Below are 13,311 nucleotides of genomic sequence, written 5' to 3'. Positions count from 1 at the left end.
TTCCATTACTATCATATGCTTGAGTCTGTTCCGTTACTATCATATGCTTGAGTCTGTTCTGTTACTATCATATGCTTGAGTCTGTTCCATTACTATCATATGCTTGAGTCTGTTCCGTTACTATCATATGCTTGAGTCTGTTCCATTACTATCATATGCTTGAGTCTGTTCTGTTACTATCATATGCTTGAGTCTGTTCCATTACTATCATATGCTTGAGTCTGTTCTGTTACTATCATATGCTTGAGTCTGTTCCGTTACTATCATATGCTTGAGTCTGTTCCGTTACTGTCATATGCTTGAGTCTGTTCTGTTACTATCATATGCTTGAGTCTGTTCCGTTACTATCATATGCTTGAATCTGTTCTGTTACTATCATATGCTTGAGTCTGTTCTGTTACTATCATATGCTTGAGTCTGTTCCATTACTATCATATGCTTGAGTCTGTTCCGTTACTATCATATGCTTGAGTCTGTTCTGTTACTATCATATGCTTGAGTCTGTTCCATTACTATCATATGCTTGAGTCTGTTCCGTTACTATCATATGCTTGAGTCTGTTGCGTTACTATCATATGCTTGAGTCTGTTCTGTTACTATCATATGCTTGAGTCTGTTCCATTACTATCATATGCTTGAGTCTGTTCTGTTACTATCATATGCTTGAGTCTGTTCCGTTACTATCATATGCTTGAATCTGTTCTGTTACTATCATATGCTTGAGTCTGTTCCATTACTATCATATGCTTGAGTCTGTTCTGTTACCATCATATGCTTGAGTCTGTTCCGTTACTATCATATGCTTGAATCTGTTCTGTTACTATCATATGCTTGAGTCTGTTCTGTTACTATCATATGCTTGAGTCTGTTCCATTACTATCATATGCTTGAGTCTGTTCCATTACTATCATATGCTTGAGTCTGTTCTGTTACTATCATATGCTTGAATCTGTTCCGTTACTATCATATGCTTGAGTCTGTTCTGTTACTATCATATGCTTGAGTCTGTTCCATTACTATCATATGCTTGAGTCTGTTCTGTTACTATCATATGCTTGAGTCTGTTCCATTACTATCATATGCTTGAGTCTGTTCTGTTACTATCATATGCTTGAGTCTGTTCCATTACTATCATATGCTTGAGTCTGTTCTGTTACTATCATATGCTTGAATCTGTTCCGTTACTATCATATGCTTGAGTCTGTTCTGTTACTATCATATGCTTGAGTCTGTTCCATTACTATCATATGCTTGAGTCTGTTCTGTTACTATCATATGCTTGAGTCTGTTCCGTTACTATCATATGCTTGAGTCTGTTCCATTACTATCATATGCTTGAGTCTGTTCTGTTACTATCATATGCTTGAATCTGTTCCGTTACTATCATATGCTTGAGTCTGTTCTGTTACTATCATATGCTTGAGTCTGTTCCATTACTATCATATGCTTGAGTCTGTTCTGTTACTATCATATGCTTGAGTCTGTTCCATTACTATCATATGCTTGAGTCTGTTCCATTACTATCATATGCTTGAGTCTGTTCCATTGCTATCATATGCTTGAGTCTGTTCCATTGCGAACATATGCTTGAGTCTGTTCCATTGCGAACATGTGCTTGAGTCTGTTCCATTACTATCATATGCTTGAGTCTGTTCCATTACTATCTTCCTCTGTACAAAATGTGCTCCAGATGTTTTGCGGGGTTGCATTGACATTGACATTGCTTAACACTTGGCCCTTCTCTGGATTCCTAGAGACCCAATGTGGTTGCTTCTCAAATAGCACTCTATTCCCTATATAGTGCACTACTTTTTGACCAGGGCTTATAGAGCACTAGGGAATAGGGTGCCATTTTGGACGCAAGTGGTGAGGTCATAGTTGTCCAGAAATGGCTGATTATGTGATTTCATGTTCACTCAGGCCTCCTTGCTCTGGACTGGACCTCTGGAGTCTGGGTTCCTGAGGTAGATGCTTTGTTCTGCCAAGACAACAGATAGAAGAGCAGACAATAAGTGCTGTATGAGTTCTTAATTCTCTCTCTCTCTTTAATGGGGTGTTGTTGGCATGAGAAACATATGTTTACATTGCCAAAGCAAGTGAAATAAACAATAAAGAAAGTGAGAAGAAACAAAAAACAACATCAACAACAAACTATTAGAAATAAACAGTAAACAACACAAAGGTTTCATAAAGATACAGACATTTCCAGAGTTATATTATCATATATGTCCAGGGTTTTAATGAGCAAATACAGTGCCTTGCGAAAGTATTCGCCCCCCTTGAACTTTGCGACCTTTTGCCACATTTCAGGCTTCAAACATAAAGATATAAAACTGTATTTTTTTGTGAAGAATCAACAACAAGTGGGACACAATCATGAAGTGGAACGACATTTATTGGATATTTCAAACTTTTTTAACAAATCAAAAATGGAAAAATTGGGCGTGCAAAATTATTCAGCCCCCTTAAGTTAATACTTTGTAGCGCCACCTTTTGCTGCGATTACAGCTGTAAGTCGCTTGGGGTATGTCTCTATCAGTTTTGCACATCGAGAGACCGAATTTTTTTCCCATTCCTCCTTGCAAAACAGCTCGAGCTCAGTGAGGTTGGATGGAGAGCATTTGTGAACAGCAGTTTTCAGTTCTTTCCACAGATTCTTGATTGGATTCAGGTCTGGACTTTGACTTGGCCGTTCTATTTTTGAACCATTCCATTGTAGATTTTGCTTTATGTTTTGGATCATTGTCTTGTTGGAAGACAAATCTCCGTCCCAGTCTCAGGTCTTTTGCAGACTCCATCAGGTTTTCTTCCAGAATGGTCCTGTATTTGGCTCCATCCATCTTCCCATCAATTTTAACCATCTTCCCTGTCCCTGCTGAAGAAAAGCAGGCCCAAACCATGATGCTGCCACCACCATGTTTGACAGTGGGGATGGTGTGTTCAGGGTGATGGCCTGTGTTGCTTTTACGCCAAACATAACGTTTTGCATTGTTGCCAAAAAGTTCAATTTTGGTTTCATCTGACCAGAGCACCTTCTTCCACATGTTTGGTGTGTCTCCCAGGTGGCTTGTGGCAAACTTTAAACAACACTTTTTATGGATATCTTTAAGAAATGGCTTTCTTCTTGCCACTCTTCCATAAAGGCCAGATTTGTGCAATATACGACTGATTGTTGTCCTATAGCTGTAGATCTCTGCAGTTCATCCAGAGTGATCATGGGCCTCTTGGCTGCATCTCTGATCAGTCTTCTCCTTGTATGAGCTGAAAGTTTATAGGGACGGCCAGGTCTTGGTAGATTTGCAGTGGTCTGATACTCCTTCCATTTCAATATTATCGCTTGCACAGTGCTCTTTGGGATGTTTAAAGCTTGGGAAATCTTTTTGTATCCAAATCCGGCTTTAAACTTCTTCACAACAGTATCTCGGACCTGCCTGGTGTGTTCCTTGTTCTTCATGATGCTCTCTGCGCTTTTAACGGACCTCTGAGACTATCACAGTGCAGGTGCATTTATACGGAGACTTGATTACACACAGGTGGATTGTATTTATCATCATTAGTCATTTAGGTCAACATTGGATAATTCAGAGATCCTCACTGAACTTCTGGAGAGAGTTTGCTGCACTGAAAGTAAAGGGGCTGAATAATTTTGCACGCCCAATTTTTCAGTTTTTGATTTGTTAAAAAAGTTTGAAATATCCAATAAATGTCGTTCCACTTCATGATTGTGTCCCACTTGTTGTTGATTCTTCACAAAAAAATACAGTTTTATATCTTTATGTTTGAAGCCTGAAATGTGGCAAAGGGTAGCAAAGTTCAAGGGGGCCGAATACTTTCGCAAGGCACTGTAGTTGTAGTACGAATAGTGGGGGAAGATAAATAAACAGATCAACGTTTACAATGTTGTTTGTGCTCCACTGGTTGCCTTTTACTCAGGGCAACTGGCCACAAATCTTACTGCCTGGTTCACATCTATCTCTAACTTCCGGGAGAGCCCATTTAAAGAAAATATAAGTCAAGTCCCTCCCTTTATGCCTGCCTAAGCTCTAACCATCAGTGACATAATGTTCATGCTAGTCCCTCCCATAACACAAAACACCATTGAGCAGCATGTCAACACATGTTGAGAAGAAGAAGAAACAGTTAAAGGAATCGGACAATCTTTTTTCTGGACATAAAGATCTTGGGCTTCAGCAAGACCAACTCTGAAGTGAACTGCTTATCCAAACTGTTGTTTTTATTATAACCAAACATAGAAATGGGAACAATACATATCTGCGTAAAACGGACGTTCATTTTCATCTGTGTCTTGATCGGGGTAAGTTATCGTCCAGTATTTTGGCCTGTTAATATTCGAGTTGATAAATCAATTTTTTGTAGGAGCAACGTTTTTTAATACAGGCAAATGTTTTGTAATTATTGCCGGTTATTTATTTATATTTACTTCAACGCAAGTAGTGAGAGTTGCAGTTTACACGCGACGGAATAAAGAGCAGTGCCACTTTCATCATCACTAATGAGCGAGTTGTTCTATAGACCGGTATTGAAAGAAGCACTCAAATGAAATAGAAATGCATTTAATGTTGCAATTAGGCTACTGGGTTTTGATCAGTATAATCCTCGCGCTGCTAAATGTTTTAAAGTCATGAGTTATGTTTATTCTCATCTTCAAATAGGCCTACTGACCTTAGTTATCACGTTTTTGTCAGAATATTAGGATAGTCAATAACTGATATTAGATTTTTATAAACAGCTGACTAAGTAAATATTTCAGCTATTCCTTTCTTAATAATGTATAATTTCTTAGTCTATTTCTTAGTCTAGATGTAATATATGTAAATACAATTTACTGTCTGCTTACAAACCATTTGTAGATGGCGTTGGTTAAAATACATTATTGAAGTTATGAAGAAATGGATCCCTCAACTCCTCTGAAACAAATGACTGTATCAACCTTTACTGTGCATTATCAGTAGAATTCTCAGAATAATATCCTGTACATTGTAATGATTGTATCAACCTTTACTGTGCATTATCAGTATAATTCCCAGTAAATATCCTGTACATTGTAATGATTGTATCAACCTTTACTGTGCATTATCAGTAGAATTCTCAGTATAATACCCTGTACATTGTAATGACTGTATCAACCTTTACTGTGCATTATCAGTAGAATTCCCAGTATAATACCCTGTACATTGTAATGACTGTATCAACCTTTACTGTGCATTATCAGTATAATTCTCAGTATAATACCCTGTACATTGTAATGATTGTATCAACCTTTACTGTGCATTATCAGTAGAATTCTCAGAATAATATCCTGTACATTGTAATGATTGTATCAACCTTTACTGTGCATTATCAGTAGAATTCTCAGAATAATATCCTGTACATTGTAATGATTGTATCAACCTTTACTGTGCATTATCAGTATAATTCCCAGTAAATACCCTGTACATTGTAATGATTGTATCAACCTTTACTGTGCATTATCAGTATAATTCCCAGTAAATACCCTGTACATTGTAATGATTGTATCAACCTTTACTGTGCATTATCAGTAGAATTCTCAGAATAATACCCTGTACATTGTAATGATTGTATCAACCTTTACTGTGCATTATCAGTAGAATTCTCAGAATAATACCCTGTACATTGTAATGATTGTATCAACCTTTACTGTGCATTATCAGTAGAATTCTCAGAATAATATCCTGTACATTGTAATGATTGTATCAACCTTTACTGTGCATTATCAGTAGAATTCTCAGTATAATACCCTGTACATTGTAATGACTGTATCAACCTTTACTGTGCATTATCAGTAGAATTCCCAGTATAATACCCTGTACATTGTAATGACTGTATCAACCTTTACTGTGCATTATCAGTAGAATTCCCAGTATAATACCCTGTACATTGTAATGATTGTATCAACCTTTACTGTGCATTATCAGTAGAATTCTCAGTATAATACCCTGTACATTGTAATGATTGTATCAACCTTTACTGTGCATTATCAGTAGAATTCTCAGTATAATACCCTGTACATTGTAATGACTGTATCAACCTTTACTGTGCATTATCAGTAGAATTCCCAGTATAATACCCTGTACATTGTAATGACTGTATCAACCTTTACTGTGCATTATCAGTAGAATTCCCAGTATAATACCCTGTACATTGTAATGATTGTATCAACCTTTACTGTGCATTATCAGTAGAATTCTCAGTATAATACCCTGTACATTGTAATGATTGTATCAACCTTTACTGTGCATTATCAGTAGAATTCTCAGTATAATACCCTGTACATTGTAATGATTGTATCTACCTTTACTGTGCATTATCAGTAGAATTCTCAGAATAATACCCTGTACATTGTAATGATTGTATCAACCTTTACTGTGCATTATCAGTAGAATTCCCAGTATAATACCCTGTACATTGTAATGATTGTATCAACCTTTGCTGTACATTATCACTAGAATTCTCAGAATAATACCCTGTACATTGTAATGATTGTATCAACCTTTACTGTACATTATCAGTAGAATTCTCAGAATAATACCCTGTACATTGTAATGATTGTATCAACCTTTACTGTGCATTATCAGTAGAATTCCCAGTATAATACCCTGTACATTGTAATGACTGTATCAACCTTTACTGTGCATTATCAGTAGAATTCCCAGTATAATACCCTGTACATTGTAATGATTGTATCAACCTTTACTGTGCATTATCAGTAGAATTCCCAGTATAATACACTGTACATTGTAATGATTGTATCAACATTTACTGTGCATTATCAGTAGAATTCCCAGTATAATACCCTGTACATTGTAATGATTGTATCATGTGTTGTATTCTCTTCAGATCATCAGCACCCTCTTGCTGGCCATCACATTATTTGGACATGGGCACTTCCACCAATCAGAAGAAGTAATTGTTATTTTTATAGCTCCTATTACATTTACTAATTATATCATATCGATTTCATTATAATAATGCTGTGTCCATCTAGCTTGGTCCCAGATCTGTTTGTGCTGTCTTTCCAACTCCTACAGTGTTTAGCATGACAACAACCATTGGAGTTGGCTATACAGATCTGAGACCAGGCTAGAATCCATCAGCATCATTGTAATATTATGATTATAAACCCACAGTTGCCATATCATTAGTCTGGCTTGTCTTCCTATTCACAGATAGAGATTCTGCCAGGTATAGTAGTTCTGTATGTCCTAGAAGCAGCAACCCTGGTCCTGTCAATCTTTGGTGTCTATGGCGCTCGCAAGGAGAAGAAATGGGCTGTGGTTCTGGTAAGCCTGCCGAGACCTGTCTCAAAGTGTTAGCCTGATCTCAGATCTGTTTGTTTGTCTTGGATAATTATCATAAGAGTTCGTTAGACAGCACAAACAGATCTGGGATCTGGCTACCGACTTGACTTCTCTGCTGCAAACTGTTCCTTTCTGACAGGTAATGGCATGCCATACAACTCAACTGAAACCAGTCAACACTTTCCCCATGACATGTTTCCCAAAAAGCGTGATAAGTTTGAATGAACCTTTAGTATTGATTTTGCTTGACAACTCCAATATGTGTGTGTAGTTTTCTGTAGGTATGTCACTGGCCAGCCTATACCTGTTTGTGGAGTGCGTGAATGGATATCAAAGCAAACACGAGGTACAGTAGTCTATATATATATATATATATATATATATATATATATATATATATATATATATATATATATATATATACAGTGCCTTGCGAAAGTATTCGGCCCCCTTGAACTTTGCGACCTTTTGCCACATTTCAGGCTTCAAACATAAAGATATAAAACTGTATTTTTTTGTGAAGAATCAACAACAAGTGGGACACAATCATGAAGTGGAACGACATTTATTGGATATTTCAAACTTTTTTTAACAAATGAAAAACTGAAAAATTGGGCGTGCAAAATTATTCAGCCCCTTTACTTTCAGTGCAGCAAACTCTCTCCAGAAGTTCAGTGAGGATCTCTGAATGATCCAATGTTGACCTAAATGACTAATGATGATAAATACAATCCACCTGTGTGTAATCAAGTCTCCGTATAAATGCACCTGCACTGTGATAGTCTCAGAGGTCCGTTAAAAGCGCAGAGAGCATCATGAAGAACAAGGAACACACCAGGCAGGTCCGAGATACTGTTGTGAAGAAGTTTAAAGCCGGATTTGGATACAAAAAGATTTCCCAAGCTTTAAACATCCCAAGGAGCACTGTGCAAGCGATAATATTGAAATGTAAGGAGTATCAGACCACTGCAAATCTACCAAGACCTGGCCGTCCCTCTAAACTTTCAGCTCATACAAGGAGAAGACTGATCAGAGATGCAGCCAAGAGGCCCATGATCACTCTGGATGAACTGCAGAGATCTACAGCTGAGGTGGGAGACTCTGTCCATAGGACAACAATCAGTCGTATATTGCACAAATCTGGCCTTTATGGAAGAGTGGCAAGAAGAAAGCCATTTCTTAAAGATATCCATAAAAAGTGTTGTTTAAAGTTTGCCACAAGCCACCTGGGAGACACACCAAACGTGTGGAAGAAGGTGCTCTGGTCAGATGAAACCAAAATTGAACTTTTTGGCAACAATGCAAAACGTTATGTTTGGCGTAAAAGCAACACAGCTGAACACACCATCCCCACTGTCAAACATGGTGGTGGCAGCATCATGGTTTGGGCCTGCTTTTCTTCAGCAGGGACAGGGAAGATGGTTAAAATTGATGGGAAGATGGATGGAGCCAAATACAGGACCATTCTGGAAGAAAACCTGATGGAGTCTGCAAAAGACCTGAGACTGGGACGGAGATTTGTCTTCCAACAAGACAATGATCCTAAACATAAAGCAAAATCTACAATGGAATGGTTCAAAAATAAACATATCCAGGTGTTAGAATGGCCAAGTCAAAGTCCAGACCTGAATCCAATCGAGAATCTGTGGAAAGAACTGAAAACTGCTGTTCACAAATGCTCTCCATCCAACCTCACTGAGCTCGAGCTGTTTTGCAAGGAGGAATGGGAAAAAATTTCAGTCTCTCGATGTGCAAAACTGATAGAGACATACCCCAAGCAACTTACAGCTGTAATCGCAGCAAAAGGTGGCGCTACAAAGTATTAACTTAAGGGGGCTGAATAATTTTGCACGCCCAATTTTTCCATTTTTGATTTGTTAAAAAAGTTCGAAATATCCAATAAATGTCATTCCACTTCATGATTGAGTCCCACTTGTTGATTCTTCACAAAAAAATACAGTTTTATATCTTATGTTTGAAGCCTGAAATGTGGCAAAAAGTCGCAAAGTTCAAGGGGGCCGAATACTTTCGGAAGGCACTGTATATATATATATACACAGGTAACTGTCAAAATAAAGCAAACACGAGCTACAGTAGTCTATATATATATATACATATATACACACACACAGGTAACTGTCAAAATAAAGGAAACACGATGTACAGTAGTCTATATATATATACATACATACACAGGTAACTGTCAAAATAAAGGAAACACGAGGTACAGTAGTCTATATATATATATATATATATATATACACAGGTAACTGTCAAAATAAAGGAAACACGAGGTACAGTAGTCTATATATATATATATATATATATATATATATATATATACACAGGTAACTGTCAAAATAAAGGAAACACTTACATAAACTGTCTTAATAGGGTGTGAAATTGTGTCACTTCTCTTGCGTTCTGTGCACTTTTACTTTCTTCTCCAACACTTTGTTTTTGCATTATTTAAACCAAATTGAACATGTTTCATTATCTATTCGAGACTAAATTGATTTTACTTATGTATTATGTTAAGTTAAAATAAAAGTGTTCATTCAGTATTGTTGTAATTGTCATTATTACAAATATATATATATAAAAATCGTCCGATTAATCGGTATTGGCTTTTTTTGGTCCTCCAATTATCGGTATCGGTGTTGAAAAATCATAATCAGTCAACCTGTAGTTCTTTCAGGGCCTTCGAGATATCTGCTTGGGGGGATATACATGGCTGTGACTTTCATTCAACCTTGAGGCAATGTTTATTTGCTGTTCTGGTAAAAATATATTTGAGAAGTTATTGTATGATGGTGCAATGCATCTGATTCTTGACAATTCAATGTACTGTATCTGTCCTTTTCAAAATTCAGAGCTGATTATAGGTTTCAGCTGTGACTATAACACTCAATGTTAACTTGATTCATTTCAAGATGGAGGAGTTAACCAGAGAGGAACATCTAGCGATGATGCCTCTGAGTGGAGCGAATCAAACTGATTTAGAAGGGCTATACAACATGCAGACTAACGTAAGTCACCTTCATTTAATGCTTCTTATGGTCTCTGCTTGTGCCGATTCAAAGTCCCAGGGTGCCAATTCAATGTCCCAGGGTGCCAATTCACAGTCCCAGGGTGCCAATTCACAGTCCCAGAGTGCCAATTCACAGTCCCAGAGTGCCAATTCACAGTCCCAGAGTGCCAATTCACAGTCCCAGAGTGCCAATTCACAGTCCCAGAGTGCCAATTCACAGTCCCAGAGTGCCAATTCACAGTCCCAGAGTGCCAATTCACAGTCCCAGGGTGCCAATTCACAGTCCCAGGGTGCCAATTCACAGTCCCAGAGTGCCAATTCAAAGTCCCAGGGTGCCAATTCACAGTCCCAGAGTGCCAATTCAAAGTCCCAGGGTGCCAAGTCACAGTCCCAGAGTGCCAAGTCACAGTCCCAGAGTGCCAAGTCACAGTCCCAGAGTGCCAATTCACAGTCCCAGAGTGCCAATTCACAGTCCCAGGGTGCCAATTCAAAGTCCCAGGGTGCCAATTCAAAGTCCCAGAGTGCTGTTTCAATGTGTGTGTGTCTTTAGGACCAGTTTTCCATATTATGTAAATCAAGGCCTGGACTAAAAACACTTTCATTGGAGATTTCTCCATGGAGGGTTCTTTCAGGACTAGGCCTTAACTATACCTGGTAAATCATGTTTTTAAAATGCCTGTTGTTCTGTTTCCTTCACTTTCAGTTAAAATGCTGTGGGCTCGTACAAGGCTACCAAGACTGGGGCACAGACATCCCCCTCTCCTGTCTCTGTTCTGATGAGGACTCAACAGACTTTAAATGTGTGAGTCTGTGTTAAATAAGTTAACTTGTTGCTGTTGTTATGTGTATGATGAGGAGGATGGGTTTCAATGTGTCCGTCTGTTAAATAAATTATCACTCAAATATGAAAGTGGGAATCTCTTGTCTTTCGGTAAGAGCAATACATTTTTTATTTTAAAAAATAATACAAAACAGATGATGAGGACAGTGACAAGACAACCATAAATAAACTGAGGAAGATGTACATGACAATACTCTAAAAGACCAACAAATACCATAGAACACATTTGGACCAGACACATAATGGATGCCATGCTGTAGCCTAGTAAGAAATCATGCAGCTAAAGTAGAGCACTGTTTTAAACCATCTCACATTCTATTTCAGGTTGCTCCTGGTAACAATACAAGATTTGTTATTCACTATCCCAACAGTGATATGTCTGAGGATGATGACCACAAGGGATTAATGGATGAACACATGCTGGTATATAAAGAGGTAAAATCATGTCATTCCACTACACCAGGGATGGGCAACTGGCGGCCATTGTGAAGGCCGTCAGATCAACTAGGCCATGTCAGATAATATCTTTTAGATGGCTAAATTTGTTTACCGGTCAGCTATCTAAACCTGTTATCGTGGTCGAATTACCGCCCATGAGGTCCCCAATGATGTTGTTAGTCAGTCTCACTCTCATGTCATATTAAAAACTGCATACATTTCTCACCACCCCATGGCAAAATGTGTAGAATTGCAGCAAACTTGCTTTAAAACGGCAAGATTTTCTCTACACCCCAAGTTAAAATGTGTAGAATTGCACGAAATGAACTCTAAAATTAAAAAAATGTTCACTCTGCTGTCAAGAAGGTGCAACTAAAAAGTTTATTTTTTAATTTTGCTCAAAATGTCTTGCAGTGCTCATTGATACAATAAACAGCTATATGTTCAAGTTCTGATATAGTACAGAGTGGATACTCTTGTTTTTTACAAACTCTTTATTTTTCATTTTCAGCCATGTCTTCCCATCCTGATCTCTTTCATGGGCTATGCAATCAGCCTGATGATAGGAACATTAGTAGCACTTAACGCATTATGGGTATGTATTTCATATCTATGTCTGTACTATTTCACCATTTCAGGGTTGGGGTCCATTCAGTTTTTTAAATTCAATAAATAGAAAGTCAATTCCCAAATTGAAAATTGTCTGTCATTTTTCATATGTATTTTTCAATTCAGGAAGTGAATTTCAAGTACCTGAATTGAAAACTTTAGTAGTATTTGTTCATTATAATTATTACCGATGTGGCAGCTAAAAGCTGAATTGCAGTACACATTACATACAAGTAAACAAGAACAATTAAAACATCTAAAAGTCAGGATGCAAACTGAATGATGGATGAATCGACCCCAACACTGTACCATAGTGATTTTTACCGTACCTTTTGAGTGTAGGCCTATTAGATTGAACCATCATCTATCACACTCAGCATCTGGTCACCTGCTCCGTCAATCCTGACTGAACCGTTACTGTGTGTCTGGTCCTCAGGATGTTGGAGTTGCCCTGGCCATCACAATACTCTGCCAGATGAGAAGAAAGGTTGATGTGCCACCTGTGATCTTCACCTCTCAACCACCTGAATACAGGGAGCTGTGTGACACAGCAGAGAGTGTCTGACATGAAATGGTCCTCTTATGAAGGAGACTCAATGCACTAGTCTGAGTGCCAGTCTGTTTGTGCCATCATGACAACTCCTGTCACTCATTTGTGTCAAGCCAAACATGACAATGGGTGACAAAGAGTTGACTTGGCAATGACAGACTGCCATGATGGTCTTTATTTAACTAGGCAAGTCAGTTACGAACAACCTCTTATTTACAATGACGGCCTACCGGGGAACAGTGGGTTAAACTGCCTTGTTCAGGGGCAGAACGACCGTTGGCATTGGCAAGACCACAAACAGGTCTGGGATCAGGATAGCAATGCACTCATATTATGTACATACTCTTAACACACATGAAAGGACAACTCGGGACATTATTAGACATTAGACATCTCTACTGTGTTGTCCAAAGTATTACTGTTCAACTGTTCAACCATTTAACCATTGTAGTGCCTCAGTGTTGGTTACAGTGTCTTGAATAAAGGGACAAGCATCTTTTAA

At 38.0% G+C, this 13,311-nt stretch overlaps 1 protein-coding gene across 2 annotated transcripts in view; it reads left to right on the top strand.

Moving 5' to 3' along the window:
- LOC149972939 (tetraspanin-8-like) overlaps window positions 1-13,311 on the top strand; it is a 15,654-nt gene extending 2,343 nt beyond the window's left edge. Inside the window, exons 1-9 of one of the 2 annotated variants that reach the window (XM_090213433.1) lie at window positions 4,024-4,315; window positions 6,880-6,945; window positions 7,209-7,322; window positions 7,612-7,686; window positions 10,274-10,369; window positions 11,075-11,173; window positions 11,537-11,647; window positions 12,162-12,245; window positions 12,696-13,311. In XM_090213433.1, the coding sequence (XP_090069559.1) occupies window positions 4,256-4,315; window positions 6,880-6,945; window positions 7,209-7,322; window positions 7,612-7,686; window positions 10,274-10,369; window positions 11,075-11,173; window positions 11,537-11,647; window positions 12,162-12,245; window positions 12,696-12,824 (834 nt within the window). In that variant the 5' untranslated portion in view covers window positions 4,024-4,255 and the 3' untranslated portion in view covers window positions 12,825-13,311. Of the gene's footprint in view, window positions 1-4,023; window positions 4,316-6,879; window positions 6,946-7,208; window positions 7,323-7,611; window positions 7,687-10,273; window positions 10,370-11,074; window positions 11,174-11,536; window positions 11,648-12,161; window positions 12,246-12,695 lie in introns of those variants that run through there. The other variant, XM_090213435.1, reaches the window with a different exon arrangement.

The sequence above is a fragment of the Oncorhynchus mykiss genome, chromosome 21 (genome assembly GCF_057628025.1).
Source record: "Oncorhynchus mykiss isolate SJ-2025 chromosome 21, ASM5762802v1, whole genome shotgun sequence".
Classification (NCBI taxonomy): Eukaryota; Metazoa; Chordata; class Actinopteri; order Salmoniformes; family Salmonidae; genus Oncorhynchus; species Oncorhynchus mykiss.
This window is presented reverse-complemented; position numbering and strand designations above follow the sequence as displayed.